Source organism: Apostichopus japonicus, chromosome 20, assembly GCF_037975245.1.
Source record: "Apostichopus japonicus isolate 1M-3 chromosome 20, ASM3797524v1, whole genome shotgun sequence".
Taxonomy (NCBI): Eukaryota; Metazoa; Echinodermata; class Holothuroidea; order Aspidochirotida; family Stichopodidae; genus Apostichopus; species Apostichopus japonicus.
In genome coordinates, this window is record NC_092580.1 from 23,137,526 (window position 1) to 23,154,935 (window position 17,410).

General features: G+C 39.1%; 1 protein-coding gene across 1 annotated transcript; it reads right to left on the bottom strand.

The window, feature by feature from the left end:
* Positions 1-1,754: 1,754 nt before the first annotated feature.
* Positions 1,755-11,175, bottom strand: LOC139962004 (uncharacterized). The gene is made up of 2 exons (XM_071961790.1): positions 10,823-11,175; positions 1,755-3,278 (listed from the first exon to the last, which is right to left on the bottom strand). The coding sequence occupies exons 1-2, from the start codon at positions 10,939-10,941 to the stop codon at positions 2,258-2,260; spliced, it is 1,140 nt and encodes a 379-aa protein (XP_071817891.1). The 5' UTR covers positions 10,942-11,175; the 3' UTR covers positions 1,755-2,257.
* Between the last annotated feature and the right edge of the window lie 6,235 nt (positions 11,176-17,410).

Genomic DNA, 17,410 nt, shown 5'->3' on the forward strand with positions numbered 1-17,410 from the left:
TTCGTTGTCTTGCAACTAAATGACAATTAAATCCCATCTTAATTAGGGAATTTATCTATTTTCGGCACATTGACATTGGCTTATAGAAGTAAATTTGATCTAGAGGTTCTGACATTATTTCAACCATTGTTAATTGTATTTAAATAATGAAATTTTGCAGACTATTTCTCCTTCCTTTTTCTTCTTCTTCTTGTTCTCCTTTTTGTCTAGGGGGTGGGGAGGGGTGAGAGGGGTGGGGTGATTGATACCCCAGTACTCTGACACAGATAGACTCAAAGTAGAAATAGTTAATGACACAAAACAAGATCATAATATAGGCGGAAAATTTCGGTTCTATTTTTAGTCATAAGCGGGTTTTAAATAATCGCATGTTTAACTTAGATTTTTAATCTTGGAAAAAAAACTGGAAAGAGAATGAAATTGAGCAGTCCAGCTTAATGAACAATATTATGTGTGAAACATTTGATTTATGAGAACTGCTGTATACGTGTCGGATACTTGCATTGATTTTGACGGCCTTATACAAGGCTGGGATCCAGGGACTGGAGAGTATATACACCCTCACGCCCCTCTGCCCATGCAACATGCACACTAAAACGTAATAGTAGTTATTAGCACAACCGTATCTGTAGACCGAATTTATAGGCTAAATATGCCACAGAATACACCATTTTCACGTCAAGAAACAGATTACATATGTTAAAGAAACGTTAGATACATATACAATCTTTATTACCAGGTAATACTGAAACTGCGAGACGGTATATAATCCAAATAAACCGATAAAGTATAATAACGTTAATGTGTAATTACAAAATTCAATGCTCTTTTTATGAAATAGAATAAGATATATTCACGTGGATCGTTATCTATTTCTGTTTTTATTTTATTTCTTATCAACGACAGAAAAGCTGTGTTTGAAGGCAGTAAAGAATTACATTAAATACTATTCTAGTCTATTTTGTTTTATAAATTTCGCGGATCAGTGAGAAGGATTATACAGGCTTAAATCTATATAGAGCCCGAGTTCCGTTACTTAACTATAGAAATTGTGCAATTTTTTTTAAAAAGAACAAATGCAATACATGAGATATAGGACATCGTTGGTGAAAAATTACGTTTGAATCTTGAAAGGCGCTTGACTATTTCATGTGCAGAAAGCATATTTAAGACGTCATTTATGCTGACCCAATCATCTTCATCGAATGCTTCAGTACTGCAGGGACGACTTACAGAACGACTTTAGCATATTTGGCGGCATGCGTATAAAACTCCACTGGTTTCGTTCAACACAATACTTTCTTTCGTCATACCAACTACGCATGTGCGTATCCATAGCTACAGGTCAGATTCATAGCAACAGGTCAGATTCAGTATTCAGTATCATAATTCAGTATTAACTATCACAAACACACGCAAGGGCGTAGGAACCGGGGGGCTGGGGGCGCCAGCCCCCCAGTGAAAAATGTGGAGGGGCGGAAGTATCATTCCGCCCCCCCCCCCCCGCTTGGCAAGTCAGAAAACCCCTTTTTCATTTCCAAATGAGAAAAAAAAATCTCATTTGGAGCACCAAATTGCATCTAAGGCCAGGTGAAAATCCAAATTTAATTTTACAAAATGGAGTGGGTGTTGAAGTGTGCTATATTGCACCAAATTGCATCTGAGGCCACCTGGAAATACAAAAAATTCCAAAGGGGAGGGGGACACCCCCTCCCCTTAGACCCCTCCCCCAGGCCGGCCATCAGTCTTCATCCCCCCCCCCCCACTCAAAAGTACCTTCCTACGCCACTGAACACGCGCAAGAGTGATCACGCATCAGACTGGAACTGTTTTCCTTTATTTTTAAACATCCGATAAAATATCTTGAATTACAGATAAATACTCGTGACCGTCAGATCGCCTATACTCAGCCCCACATTTCAGCAATTAGGTGAAATTGGTCAACTGAGTGGAGGGCGCATGCGTGCGTGATTTTCTTGTCAGTCTGTACGACGTTGTTTTACATTGCGCATGTGTAAACGGCTTTATATACTAAGATACAAATATACTACGGTAACTTTACATTCAATTATGTACTATGTACAATTATGTAACAGCGATAGACTCGTGGACTTCTCCTGGATCAAATTCGGTGTCCACTTTGTGTACAGCTTGCTATCTCGCTAACGCGAATTTCGATGAATATTCAACGTATTTAAATTAGATCCAATTACATTAGATTCTTTGAAATAAGTGAATACAATATTTCGTGGAATCTTCATTGTATGTTCATGACTCGTTTCTGTGTTTGATAGATGTCATACAGTTTACTGTAAAGTTGTACGTCTTCATAAAGACATTGCTGAATTTCCGGGTTTTTCATTAATCTATCCTTTGCTTCCATGTTGATTCTTCGTTTATCGCCCCTAATGGCCTCGATATCCGTTCCATTCTCATAACTTCCACTATTTGAATGCATTTCGTTGCATACTGTATGAAAAGGATCACCGTAAGTCTTCTCAAAGATTTTCAACGACGTTTCAAATTCTTCCGTTAAACCAATTACGGTAAATATTTTGTCCAAATTCTCTAAGAAATAATTGAGAATTGCTGCCCTCTCTACCGGATCACGCTGGAAATGGTCGATGCTAGATATCTTTCTTTCGCATTGATACGTATTATTGTATGTAGCTGCACAAAACACTCTTACGGTTAACTGGCGGAAGAATACACTGCAAAGAGACAGCGCGAACTCTTCTAAGCTGTTATCGCACTGTGGCCAACTAGGTCCGCCACCTTTACAGAAATAGTAATGCGATACCATTCTCTCGTAGGGCTCCCTCACCATAGTAAAATAGGAGCAGGGCCTGCCTTCCACGTAGTCGCATATTCCAAGAACAGCGTCCCCCATGTAGTAGTCGCTCGGACTTGTCATGTGATTGAGTAAGTTTTCTCTGACCTCAGCGACCGTGGACGTTGCCACGACGACGGGTTCATTTTTATTCATGGCCTTGCCTAACGACAGCATGCAATCTTTGACGCTCGTCCCGCCACTTTTCGGATTATGCAGAAATGATACGATCGTAGATTTCAATGGCAGAGCGTGGAGCGGGTACAGAAAAACATTTGGAACAAAATTACGTAATTTGTCCACTCTCAGATTTTCGGTCAATGATTCGACAGGTGTCGGAACGTCGGGCAGTGTTCGTCCGTCCCTCGGGGGAGATCGTATGGAATCGGTTAATACATTTGCAGCCTGCTGGCCCATAGACGAGAGACTCTCGGTTACTGCTCGTGACCTGGTGAAATATAGATGTATTGAACGGTCAACTTGGTATAGTTCGATTCACTGCTGCATATATGCAATAATATATCATACATTGTTCATAACAGTAAGACCCATTTTAACGTATATAGATCTACTACAAATTGCTAATTAATTTCTACATTTTAAGACATTAAGGATACTACCAAATGATGAACCAAACAACATCGACTACTTTGTACAATGTGTACACAATTTTTCTACAGTAATATGTGACGTATTTAATACGTAAAACTCGTAAGAAGAAACGCAAGTAATTGCCGTACTTGCAAGTACTTGGTTTTACTTGCAAGTACTTGGTTTTCCTTGCAAGTACTTGCCGTACTTGCCAGGCGCGTAGCCAAAGGGGGCGAAGGGGCAGCCGCCCCCCCCCCCCCTTGAGCATTTAAAAAAAAAATAATGTTTTTATGATATCGCTAGTATTTTCAAAAGAGAAAATGCTAAGATGCAACTTACAAGGCCTGGGAAGTGCCATTTCCAGCTATCTGGGAGGCTTTCTCAGCCAAAATTTTCTTGTACGCTTCGCGCCAACTACGGTGGCGCTACGCTTAGATAGTTTGCAATGCCGAATCTACAGTTTCGCCCCTCCCTTGGCAAATTCCTGGCTACGCGCCTGGTACTTGCAACTATTTGCCGTACTTGCAAGTACTCGCAAGTACTTGCAAGTACTTGCCGTACTAAGTCTTAGTCTTAATTCATTTTCCGTGCTTCGTTAAATTATTATCTCTTGAAAAACTGGTGCAGTCATATTAACATCGATTACCAGAATTCCGCCTGTACTCCGCAACCTATAGCCTAAGCTATTTCTCCTATCAAGTACTGTAAGTGAGTCATATCGCTTGCACATTTAAAGTGATAGGCTATACAATCAAAGATGGCGACAAGATCACAATCTGGAGCACTGACATCAAAGAAAAAAGAAAATGGTAATGGTGACGAGAGAGCACGAGAGTCAGGAAGCAAGACTTTTTTATTTTGAAAGATATGTTGACGAAAAGAAGAAGGAATAAAAGCACTGACTAAGAACAGCTGAAGAACTGAGAAAAGGAAAACGAAAAAGGGAATGAAAAGTTGTATGACTTAGAACAATATTCCAGACGGAATTGTCTGAGAATACTTGGAATAAACGAAGAACCAAACAGGAATACCTCTGAAAAGATTATTAACCTGGCAGTGAAACTGTCACAATTGGAGCGGGGGGGGGGGGGGGGATATTGACGTTTCTATAGGGTCGGAAACCCTCTCAACAAGGACCACCACGTGGAATAATAGTTTACAAAGCACGTGACCAGAAATGACCCCTTAAATTAACTATGAACTATGAATTAAATACAGAAGAAAACTTAAAGGGCACAGGCACACTGTAATCAAAGAGAATCTAAACAGGGGGAAACCAACTGTTGTTCCAATCAACAAACAACCACCCTACTATTAAAACTGCTTCGACCAATTAGGATGGGAAAGTATTCGCCATACGACAGAAGAAATGACAAAAGATGAGAAACTCATCATAATAAGTTATATTAGCAACATTCAAATTCTATATAGTTTCACTACATTCAGGAACTGCATGACTATGTATGACCACCATATTGCTTGAATTAACGCCGACCATTTTCACTAAGTATCTCTTTTCATTTGTGTAGTATTGTTCTTTAATCCAGGATTCTTTTCCCTCTTACATGCTTCACTATTTCCCTCCATCCTTTCTGCAGTGTAGTTTGCAAATCTCTTGATCTACACGCACATGACCTGTATATATTTTTCTAGTAAGTTACGTAATACGTAAAACTAGGCTATTCAAAGCAAGCACCTTGCATTCTCACTTCACTGGCATGTCTTGCGATACCAACCACTTTTTCTACCGCATGGAATCTGTGATCCTGTTCATAGTTTCCTCCCTTTTCACTTATCTTGCATAGTTTTGTTTTTGTATTTTGTTTTTCTATTTCATAAGGGTTTTTACATCGACTCAATGCGTTAGCTCAACTTGTCAATTCGTTAAAATCGTTCACTCTTATACTATAGTATTTTATGTGCGATCTATGACTCGCGAAACTCATGATGAGATGCGATCAATCCAGGCTTGCTCTTATACCAGTGACGATTTTAAACAACGTTTATACTGATTCTGCGAAAAATCGTATTCAGTATTACACGTAAACGCAAGAAGCCTTTCTAAAAATTACAATGATTTAATTCATCTTTAAAGGCATTGAAGACTCGCCCCAAACCACATGCGGCCATCTGAAAAAGTTAACTTTCCGTTGCTTACAAGTGACGTTTTGTTCGTGTCGCTACAAAATGCAGACAGTACATTAATGAAACGTGATACCTTGTTATCTTTAGCTGGACCTGAGATGGCCATCGCTGTATTGTTTGTACACTGTGCTGTGGGTATTGACCGCAGCTGTATGTACTGACTGTACATTAGTGTCTAATTACCGATGGTGGCAAGCTGTGTGTGTATTTTCTGGGATCGATGGTGGTGTCTAACACTTCTGTTACACCTCATTCGAAACTAGGTCAGATTACCGGCATTAGACGTTTCTTTTTGCGCAAGTCTTCACACCCTTTAAAGTTTAATTTTATCGCAGTAACTGAGACATGGCTAAGTAGTACTGCGACAACAAACCTCCTTGACATTGATGGGTATAGATTTATACATTGCGATAGAAATTCAAAGCGAGGTGGTGGTGTAGCCATATATATGTTAAATGTGACCTAAACGTTCTTCTAAGACCTGATTTAAAACTGTTTAGTAAATAAGTGCCGAAAGTTTATTTACTGAAGTTATAAATGACAAATGCAAAAATGTTATAGTCGGGGTTATCTACAGACCACCAAATATCTATATTTGTCGCTTCAATAATGAGCTTGATGAGTGCTTGAGTATCATTGATACTGAAGTAAGAAAAGCCTGCCTTTTAGCAGAGGATTATAATATTAATATCTGTCAAAATCATATAAACTACGTCGTGGCACAATTTATCAACACCATGACAATACATTCCTTAGTAAATACCACTGACAGGCCTACGAGAGTTACAAGAGAAACCTCTACTCTGATTGACGACATTTACACAAACATTCCACTGTCTAGTTTTAACTCCGATGTTATAATAAGTAACAGATCTGATCATTTCCAATTTTTCTTGTTTCAAGTTTAAATTGTTCACTAAAAAGTAAAAATGAACCCGAATCATTTAGGCATAAAACCTGTAACTGAAACATCGCTAGGCTTATTACAGAGCTTTGCAGCTGTTGACTGGTCTGTAAGTCTTGTTAAATGATGTTGTAGATATTGCTTACTCCCATATTTTGTCCTCAAATTTTCCCACATGTCAATACTTGATAGCTTATACAAAATGCAGAAATTTACTGTTAGATATATTTGTAATGCTTCATATAATTCACATTCTGCACCCCTTTTAAAAAAAAAACTAATCTCGCTTACTCTAAATGAGCTGTATCAATATAAATTAGGAATTTTTCTCTTTTAGTTTCATAACGGTTTACTTCCGATATTTTTCCCCATTATAACAACAGATTTAATTCATACAACACTCGTTCTTATAATATGTTACAAAACACCGTATTGTACTCAGGTTAGATGTTCTGGCGGCGCCCTATGGAATTCTCTAAGTGAAAACATTAGAAATAGTAAATCAAATTTGATCTTATAAAAGACATCTTAAGCAATTATGTCCTCAACGTATAACTTTCGAATAGTTCTGCCTTATTATGAGCATTGTATTATATTGTGTTCTTACCCCTGCAGGTCTGTTAAACCCCTGTGTGTATGTTTACTATGTGTTCTATTGTTTTGTTTGTTTTTTTCTTTCTCTATATAAAATTTAATTTTCTCGTTTTTACTTTGTAAGGGACCAGACTCAAAGAGTTATCTTACTTCTGCATGGTCCCGCTGCCTCATTGCTATAACTATGTATTTAAGAAATGTACTTCGTTGTGATTTAATGGCAGAAATAAACGAAACGAATACAAATCGTGCAATACGATAATCCAGACTACAGGGGAAATTATGCTAGTCCAGTTTTGACAGTGCAAGGTAGTAAACTTAAAATAAATAATATTTGCTTTTAATACAGCGCTATACCAGCGATAGGTCTCAAAGCGCTATTACAGACGTTATATTACCCCTGGTCAATGATAACCTGTCCTAGAGACAATCCCTCCAGTCGGCAGCAGTTATGTACTGCGCCCAATGACGAGTTACCTCACAGGTACCCATTTAACCCCTGGGTGGAGAGAGGCAATTGAGATAAAGCATCTTGCCCAAGGACACAGCGTAATGAACTAGGCAGGAATCGAACCAGCAATCCTTGATCCCGAGTCCGACGCCTTAGCCAATTGACCACCACGCTCTCACAAAGAACTTCCTGGACATTCATGGCTATTTTTTTGACTTTCAATGTTATTAGAAGGCAATGAATGTTGATGACTTGTAATGTATGAAATCCTCGCCATCTGTGTAGTCTGATTATTGCACAGACAGACAGACAGACGTTAACTTGAATTTTACAAATGATTTAAGAGACATAAGATTAAAAAAGAAGTATTAATAGACATCAAATTAAAAATATACCAAATAGACAAAAAAGTAATTTCCGATGGAATCAAAGAAATGGGGAATCCCATTGAGCTTGCATGCTTTCATTGTCAGCCTTTAAAAACTTCATTTAGACATTTTCTATTCCACATTTTTGCAGAATGAAATCATGTAAGCTTAAAATAAACATTGCCTGTTTCTCCACGATATGCGCTATTGTTCCAAATCTGCGCATGAGCATTTCATTTACATTACATTATTACTCCCTGTCAAAGATCGAGCACATGTTCCTTGCTAATAGCGTTGAATTTTATAAGATTAATATGTAAGTTTTTGTCTCGTTCGTATTTGCTTGTTTCTCTGCACTTGTGCATGCCTATGCTATCTCGACTGACCTATAGATAGAAGGTGGGTAGCACATGTAGGCCTACATATATATACCTTCTTCTATATCTCTCCATGATGTGACTTTCAGATATTACGGTACACGTCTGCAGAGCCTGATTTTTTTTTCAAACGTAGGCTATTGGCTAACTTGAGCATAGAGATTTCTAGCGAACAGATTGCGCCAAACCTTTGCGTCAACGTTATCAGCGGCTATACTTCCGGGGCCACAGCTTACAATCTGGATGACTTAATTAAACTACACCGGACACCAAATGTTTTATAGGATGGTCCTCGGAAAGAGTACACGTTATCTGAAGGCATGGTAGCAAAGATAACGACTCGACATGAAGTGACTTTTATCTTAAAAACACAGGACGTTGGCGTTCCTCCACTTGAATTATAAACTTTTCACAGTGAAATTTTGTATTGAGAAGGGCTGTACCGGAAGCGCTCTTGTTTTCAGCTCTGTGATGTAATCATGTAAGGTATGTACGTAATAATATGCATGCGTGCGTGCAACTAACGCGTGCATGGAGGTGTATGAATTGTACGTACGATTCACGTAATGAAATACTTCGCTATGGTGGCCTTACATATATATACATACGGGTATTGGGAGATTTGGTAGCAGTGAACAGTGTAGATAATCTGTGTCACACCTTTAGCAGACATTATAACATATTTTCTGCTTTAACCTCACGGGAGGGGGGACCCTCATCCTGAACAACAATAGCAAATCGTTCCTTTGTTCTGTAATGGGGAATTCGAAGTAGTGTAACCATGGAGAAATGTAAAATCCCACCCATAATGCATGTACGTGCTAGTTACTCCCGAGAGGGCGGCTTTGCCAGGGCTGGTGCATCGACTCCCCCTTCCACTAAGGTCTTGCAACTTCAGGTTGGTTCTAGTGTTTTTTGCTTCCATATTCTTATTAATTTGCTTGTCTACTTCACACCCATTTCTTTAACCCCCCCCCCCCCATTTTTTCTCGATTTGTTATCCTGCAGGAGCAGGGGCAGAATCATCTCGAACAGGCTTTGCCACCCCATCCCCACCCTCGGGCCACGTCACCGACTGTACCGAATTGTTAATCCTCTTACGTCAGGATTGTAGTATCAGTGAATAGTATACCACTGAAATGCTTGAATTCTGCCGGGTATCAATTAACTCTTAAGTACTGCAATACTGGCAAGTCTTTACAGAGCCTATCGACTTGTTTAAATCTATCCTAATCCACTACCACCATTTTCAGCAAAGGGATTATCGAGTATTAAGCTTTAGCGTTTGTATCAAATCTATACGATAAAGAAAACGTGTAGAAGCATTTGGTTGTTCCGTTGTATAGGTCAATTTGCAATGGAAGATTAAATTGTTTTGATTTAAAATTGAATAAGATTTGTGGGTTTAATTGTAACAAAAAACCCCACCGTTCAGGGGTCCTGTTTTATAAACCTACCGTATTTGCTTTAGGAATTTCTGCAATATACCTATAAATACAACGTTCCCACTCATAAGTATACTACAGCTGGTCATAGGAATAGTGTTAGGTACTTGGATAGACACTGTTCAATGGCGTCGCAACCTATCACTTAAAATCTCGAAAATGACTACTGTATAGTCTTTCCAAAAGACTATATAGATATGAAACATTTCGCATTATACGCTCAGGCTATTGACAAGGGTTATGAAATAGCCTTAACCAAAGGTTCAACGTATTTTGCAATATACAAGATTATGGACTAATTTGTAACACTGCAGGTAGACCTATTACCATTTGGCAATTTTATCACCAACTAATTGCCTATTATATCATTCAGGAATATTCATCGTAAAGAACATTATATCAGAATCTGGTATTCCTCTCAATATAATGTCTTTTCATTAATTTGTAATAATTTTTCTTTCAACAACATGATCCATATAAACATGCAACTAATTACATAAATATCAATATACAGCATAGCTTTAAAAAATAAAAAACGAAGGGATGGAAGAGAAAAATAAAACACTATTGAAAAAAAAAAAAAAAACTATTGAAGAAAAATAATTGAGAAAAATAAAACACAATAAAATTATAAAACACACTGTATACACACACAGCACAGTTACTGTATCACAAACTGAAGGAGTTAACATAATAATTCAAGATGGATAATACCTCGACATATCAAGTTGAGAAGTAAAATTAATAATGAATTAATATTGAATTGAAAACACTGTGTTTGACTCCGGACCTGTACACGAATGTATTTACCAATGAGAAAAGGAAATCGTTCTCAGTCTCTGAAAGTCTTACATGATCCGAAGTACAACGATCCTGAGATCTAGTGGTGCACACAAAACATAGGCACATTTATATTATACTAAAAAACTTACTAACAAAAGTAAGATAACATAAACAAAATATTAAAACAATCATTTGTCATTTAGCCTCTGAATGACATCTGTCATTCAGCCTCTGAAGAAGATCCTGCTAGGATCGAAACGTCAGGTCCACTTACTTTTACAACAACAAAAATATTAAAGTTAATTAATGTGTGAACTGCATATGAAATATTTACCTGACGATTTGAGCTGGTGCATGTATATAGGCTAACAACATCATAGTAAAAATTGATGCTACTGCAATAACGATCCTGCCCATCGTTGCAATAGGCAAATTTTTACTTGTGTTAAGCATAGTTGTGTGCGAGACAAATCCCAATGTGTAACTCTTTCCTCAACTTCACAGATATGTTCAAGGCCAATTACCTTAAACTACTGCATTCCATTCCTCTCATTACCCTGTGAGATACGATTACGCATGCGTACTACAGGAAATAGAAGAATGATCCTGGATATAGATAAAACCGTACGCACTGTACACTGTCTGTATACTGTATAGGGCCCAATCAAATCAGAGAGATACATTGTACTTGTCTGTGATGGTTCAAATCAAATGTATAGGGTTATTTTCACTAGTCATAGAACGGTAATCGAATAACTTGGCTAATTATCGAATGACGACTAATTAGCATAATATGCAAGGTGTTTGCAGGAGCGCATCAAACAGGAGCGAGGCGCGCTAAATAAAACAATAGGTATATTATAAAGTATGGATGATTGAAACACATGCCCCTAATTGCAAGCATTGCTTCCAGGTGGAATGGGTAAATGGAATGGGCAACGAGGTTTTGGAACTTCACTTCACTCTGAGCATCCAGGCAGAGGAGGCGGCGGTGTTTAGGCGTAAGACAAGCCTAGGGTATATAGTTACCGGGAGAGGCTACATTGTCTGGGTAGACTATATACTTATTTGATATCCGATTGAGAGTCCCCTTCTCCGACCGAATGCATGGAGGCACTTGCCCCATGCCGTGACTCAGAGGTTGTCTAGACCTTTTCACGCATGAAATTTGTTATAATTGATTAACTAAGGAACATATATTAATATATATGAATTTGGGATGAAGCTAATAGTAAATGTCCTAATATTGGAAGTGTGTTTACTAGTAGTGTAGTGTAGCCCAATGGTAAATGGGAATAACTCATGTGGGGATTGAAATATACTTAAAACTATAGTATATGACTGAAGGTTATTTAAATATCATTTGTTGAATATTAATGATAATTGCTGGAGAGACAAAGTTAACCCGTTTTCTATTTGAATGGTGGGAATTGGCTATATATGATAATTATGTTAATTTTAGGGATAGTCCACTTTTAGTAATCATTACTGTATAACGAAAAGGGGTTCTGTTATTATCAGGTGATAATGTGATCTTAATTAGAGCAGAGGGATTGAGTACATGATGTAAACTTCATTTTTACTGATAAGGGAATACATCGTTGTATCAATTTTATTACAGTATACCATTTCCTGGGGGACGAAACTCAGTGATCCGTTTAGTAGTAAAAAATTGGGGAACGCTAATCCATTGTCTGTTTAAGTTAGAGAGGAGCCACGAGACGGAAGATCCGTGCTTAGTGGCCAACGTTGAGGCCCTCCCTCCGTTTGCAGTTTGTATTGGACCATATAGCGTCATTTATAGTTATACACCATAAAAACGTTATACTGGAGGAATAAACATATTTCGTTAGTTAAAAGGAATATTTTTTGTTGATTAAAAAAGGGCGCCAAGAACGTTAAAGTAATTATATAGGCTATTGTGTAAAAGAAATTTAATGTAGCAAAGCAGCTTATATGTTAATTGTATCGTACAATAATAAATGTTCATTATTATAAGCATATACTGTTACATTTCATTTTTACGTAAGTGTTAAAAGAACTCGAGTGGAAATTTATTATCTGAATTTCTCACGTCACATTGTCCAAGCCTTCACTGCATGGATGGCGTCAAAGTTCAGTTCATGTATTATCCGTTTCGAAATACTTTGTCATTTCTTAAGTTCCTAGCTGTATTTAATATACTGTACATGGACCAAACTTCAGGTAGTAACAAACCAAATACTCAAGATTCTTCGCAATTGACGCTGATGCTCTTCCAACTTCGAAAAACAAGTCAGTCAGAGGGGTAGTAGCAAGGACTATCATGACCCCGGTGCAGCAACATAGCCCAGATTCATCGCGAAGTCCAATGATGGTCGTACTTGGGTGAGATGTATTTTCCATTTGCCATCTCTCGGATATGGTATACTGTCGGGTTTCCTCTGTTGAGGATACATGATTTTGTTTAAATTCCCGCCGTTCGGGTGGGATATCGAGGGAGAACATAACAACTTTACAGTACAGTGTTTAAGACATAAAACAAAATTAGTATCAGGTGCGTATCCAGGGGGGCGTTGGGGGCGCGCGCCCCCCGGGTAAGAAAAAGAGGAGAGAAAAAAAGAGAAGAAAAAAGGGAAAAGGAGGGGGGAAAAAGAAAAGGAGGAGAGAAAGGAAGGGAAAAGAAGAAGAAAAAAGAGAGAAAAAGGAGAAAGGGAGGGAGTAGAAGATAGCCAAGACTTCGGGAAGAGAAAGAGGAACAGTCATAGTTAAAGCGCTGATCCCTATTATATACACAGGGTAGCCAGTGACAGATCAAGGATTACGGAGGGGGTGTGCGCCTCACCCTACCCCTTACACCAACAACTCCATTTTTGACGTTTCCATGTTTCCTCTCTCACTAATGTATCTATATAAATACTATATATGATCTATCATAACGCGTGTGTGTGTGTGTATGGACGCCTTAAACAATTGTAGGATTGTGCTATATGGAACCAACTGTGGCTGGTCTTGAACTCGACGGGGTCTTCGGGAACATGACGCATTTCGGGAAGGGGGCGACCGCCCCCCCCCCCGAGCAAATTTTCTTTATGACATCGCTAGAAATTTCAAAACAGACAATGCTTAGATGCAACTTACAAGGCCTGGGAAGTGTCATTTCCAGCGACCTGGGAGGCATTTTCGGCGAAAATTTTTCTTGTACGCTTCGCGCCAACTCATGGTGGCGCTTCGCTTAGATAGTTTGCATACAGGCTTCGCCCCTCCCTTGGCAATTACTCGCTACACGCCTGTTCGAATTTGTAAAGCAAAGAGCAGATATAACATCATATCAGTGAGCATTGAAATGCCTGTTCCACGATGAACAGCCTCAAAAACTGTCTATGTGTGTAGTCGAAGGCGTAGCCCAATTGGATTTGGGGCTGTAACGACTTGCCCAAAAAAAAGCAAAAATTTTTCGCGCGCGAAGCGCGCGTTCAACATATCGATGCCAATATCATATAAGTAAGCATCGGTCATTACATTGCATGGCATCGTGTACCGCACGGTCCGTGAAAGTAGCACAGTAAACCGCCGGATGCTAATGTAAACAACCAAATGTCTTATGTAGATGGAGAAAAAGCATACAGATCTATTTATGTCAAACTCTCTTTTACAGTAGTAATGTCGGCCAATCTTAGAACTTTATTTTACAACAACAATAAAGGAGTTTACCCTGTTCGACCTCGCAAGAGGTCCTACGGGGGATAATATTTAAGTTTTGTAGAATAGACACTTTTTTTTTTTCTAGGGAAAGTTGTCTATTACTCAAACAGGGAGATGCTGAGAAGTGAAGTATTGTTCGATTAACATTGTTAAGAAGCCATAAATACACAGGAGGTCGGAGCTGAGGAGCCAATTAGGTATGGATCACTAAAGGGGGAGGAATTTCTAATTAAATGGGAAACTTTATTTTAATTACCAGGAGATAATTTTTAAGCTATTCATTGCTATTTATTTTTCTTTCAGTAGGTGCCCGAAAGAAATGGGAAAAAAATTGGTTGCGGGGGGGGGGGGGGGGGGGGTTGGGGCTGCAGCCCCGCCTCCTACGGGACCTACACCTATGTGTGTAGTGTTCGGTTTCGATATACCTGATATCGGAAATATCTGCTATTTTTCATTTCCTTCAACCAAGTTTTATAATAGCCATAATAAGAGGTTGCAATATTTCTACACCAACAAATTAACTGTGTCGGAATTTTCGAAAATTTCCTCACCAACATTCTTCATCATACTTTCCTCTACTCGTGCAATTTGTACCTGTCTATTAGGGGTTGAAGGGGGTTTTTCCCTATTGGTTGTCCATAGATTGAATTTTGTGCAACATTATGGGTATGTTTTCAAGTGATTTTTATTCACAAGAAATGTGAATTTTCAAATTCTCAACAAATAATGGGCTTAAAACCTTGAAAAGTGGGGCTTTCGGATATTGTGGGGCGTGACGTAGAATCGCCTACAAAAGCAATGATCCATAGGACATGCAATGAGGTCGAACATGATGTGTGACTGGTGACAATCTTCAAAAAGGTTATGGATGGAAAAAAAAATTGGGAAATACTTGGTTCTCAGGCAAAAGTGTACATTTGGTTGCTCATTTTCAAGCCCGAGAAGTGTCATTTCCGGTGATCTGGGGGGTATCAAAACCAGAAATTTTCTTGTACGCTCCGCGCCAACCAATGGTGGCGCTCCGCTTAGATAATAATTCGCGCCCCCCCGGGTTAGAAAATCCTGAATACGCGCCTGAGTATGGTGTGCTTTTTAGAACGTGTCCAAAAGTACATATTATTAAATAGCTTAGCCGTAAATGCTGAATGCGATAATCACCGCCGACCCCAGAAGCTTGCGCATGCACCTAAAGAAAAAGGAAGACCTTGAAGCAGAACAGTTCAGGCGCGTAGCCAGGAATTTGCCAAGGGGCGAAACTGTAGATTCGGCATTGCAAACTATCTAAGCGTAGCGCCGCCATGTTGGCGCGAAGCGTACAAGAAAATTTTGGCTGAAAATGCCTCCCAGATCGCTGGAAATGACACTTCCCAGGCCTTGTAAGTTGCATCTTAGCATTTTCTCTTTTGAAAATACTAGCGATATCATAAAAACATTAAAAAAAAAATATGCTCAAGGGGGGGGGGCGGCTGCCCCCTTCGCCCCCCCCCCCCTTGGCTACGCGCCTGGAAAAGTTTTAATACCAACTTATATGATAGTTTATGTAAGTAGTCGACAATTTGCTATCCCAATCTAACCCATCTCCGATTCCTCTAATTGCCCCCCCTTCTCTTCTCGTAACATGCATTTTATTTTCGGTAAACCGCATTTTTTAACCGCATTTGGCGCCAAAAACTCTAATAATAGCCCATACCTGTATACCCGGTCTTATTCTACCGTATGTTTGATGATTTAATGTGTTAGTGGATGGGTACATTAGGTAAGAGCGCAGTCAGTGGCGGAGCGTCCATACAGTCAGAGGGCGGATCCCCCCCCCCCCTGACGGACTCAAAATGGACTGCTGGGGCCCTTTTCAGCTTTTTACCACTTTTTACTTATTCGCGATTATTTACTTTTTATTGCGCTCTCATCTACCTATTGACATTTGTCACATTTTGTTGGCGTAATCACCTATTTATTCTTCATTTATCTGCAAATTAGCAAGGCCAGGAAAGGGTCATTTCCGGCGATCTAGGAAGTATCTTTACTCAAAAAATTTCTGTACGCTCCGCGCCAACCTGTGGTGGCGCTCCGCTTAGATAGTGTCGAAAGCGCCCCTACAGACCATTCTCGCCCCCCTTGACCAATCCCCTAGCTCCGCCACTGAGCGCAGTGTATACCCTTGTATGAACATGCCAAGAAATGACATAACAGGCCTATACTTTAGACTTCATATTCCCTAACTATGTAGGCCTAATTCTCTGCTTCTGTAGTGTACACAGGCTCCTTCCAGATTGCAGCGTCTATGAGCTCAGTGTGAACGCCTTGACTAGCGCCATCTATTTTGATAGTTTATGTGCAGTCAAATCACAGTTTCATGACGCTACAAGCGAAGAGTAACTATAGTAACTAATAACGATAGTATCATATATTCAACGATGTGTTCTAAAGGTGAAAATGGTTGTTGATAACTTATTTTACCTGTTTATGGTTCTAATGTAAAACTACTAAAAAAATAAATCCTTTAGTTTAGCGAATCCGGCAAAGTTTCGCCTAGATTTACATGGGCTTAGATATAACCTTATCCGTGTGATGATAGTGGAGGAAGACAGCCTTATATTAATCCCTCTCTTTTGAATAAGTGTTTCGTGAATACGAGAAAGGTCGAATTTTCGAATCCATTCCCAGAAATAAAGTGAACTTGGGCAGACACAGATCCAAAAGTGTTGGGCCCCCCTCCCCCCACCCCCCGCCCGCACAAAAATGAAAAGCAGTTATAAGCGTAACCTTGTTTGTAAAGTTAACTGTAGTCTGTAGACCTAAGTTTAAGCCTTACAAATATGCCACAATTTGCACCATTTCACCTCTGTAAGTTTATTTTATTTTCTTTCTAGGTTGAGGACCTCAAACCCTTCTACATCGGAATTGGCTTCAAAGACCCCAGGGCAACACCCTCATTTATTTAGCATCACTGTGGTGCAGCGAAGACGTGAGAAGTCGTTTGGAACTTATAGCTCAAAGTTTGAACACCTGTGAATCGAAAGAACAGAATTAACCATATATCCAAATTCAGACACCATACTACCAAATCCTCCGTGTGCAAGCTTGAAATCGGTCGAAACTTTCTTTTTAAGACAAGTCAACGTGTCGTTCATTTTGCTGGTGGTAAGATTGAGAAAGCATGTTCTTTTGGAATATATAATGGTTTGTTATTATCTAGAGAATCTTAATATACAACCATATACAGAATTGTGTCTTCTAC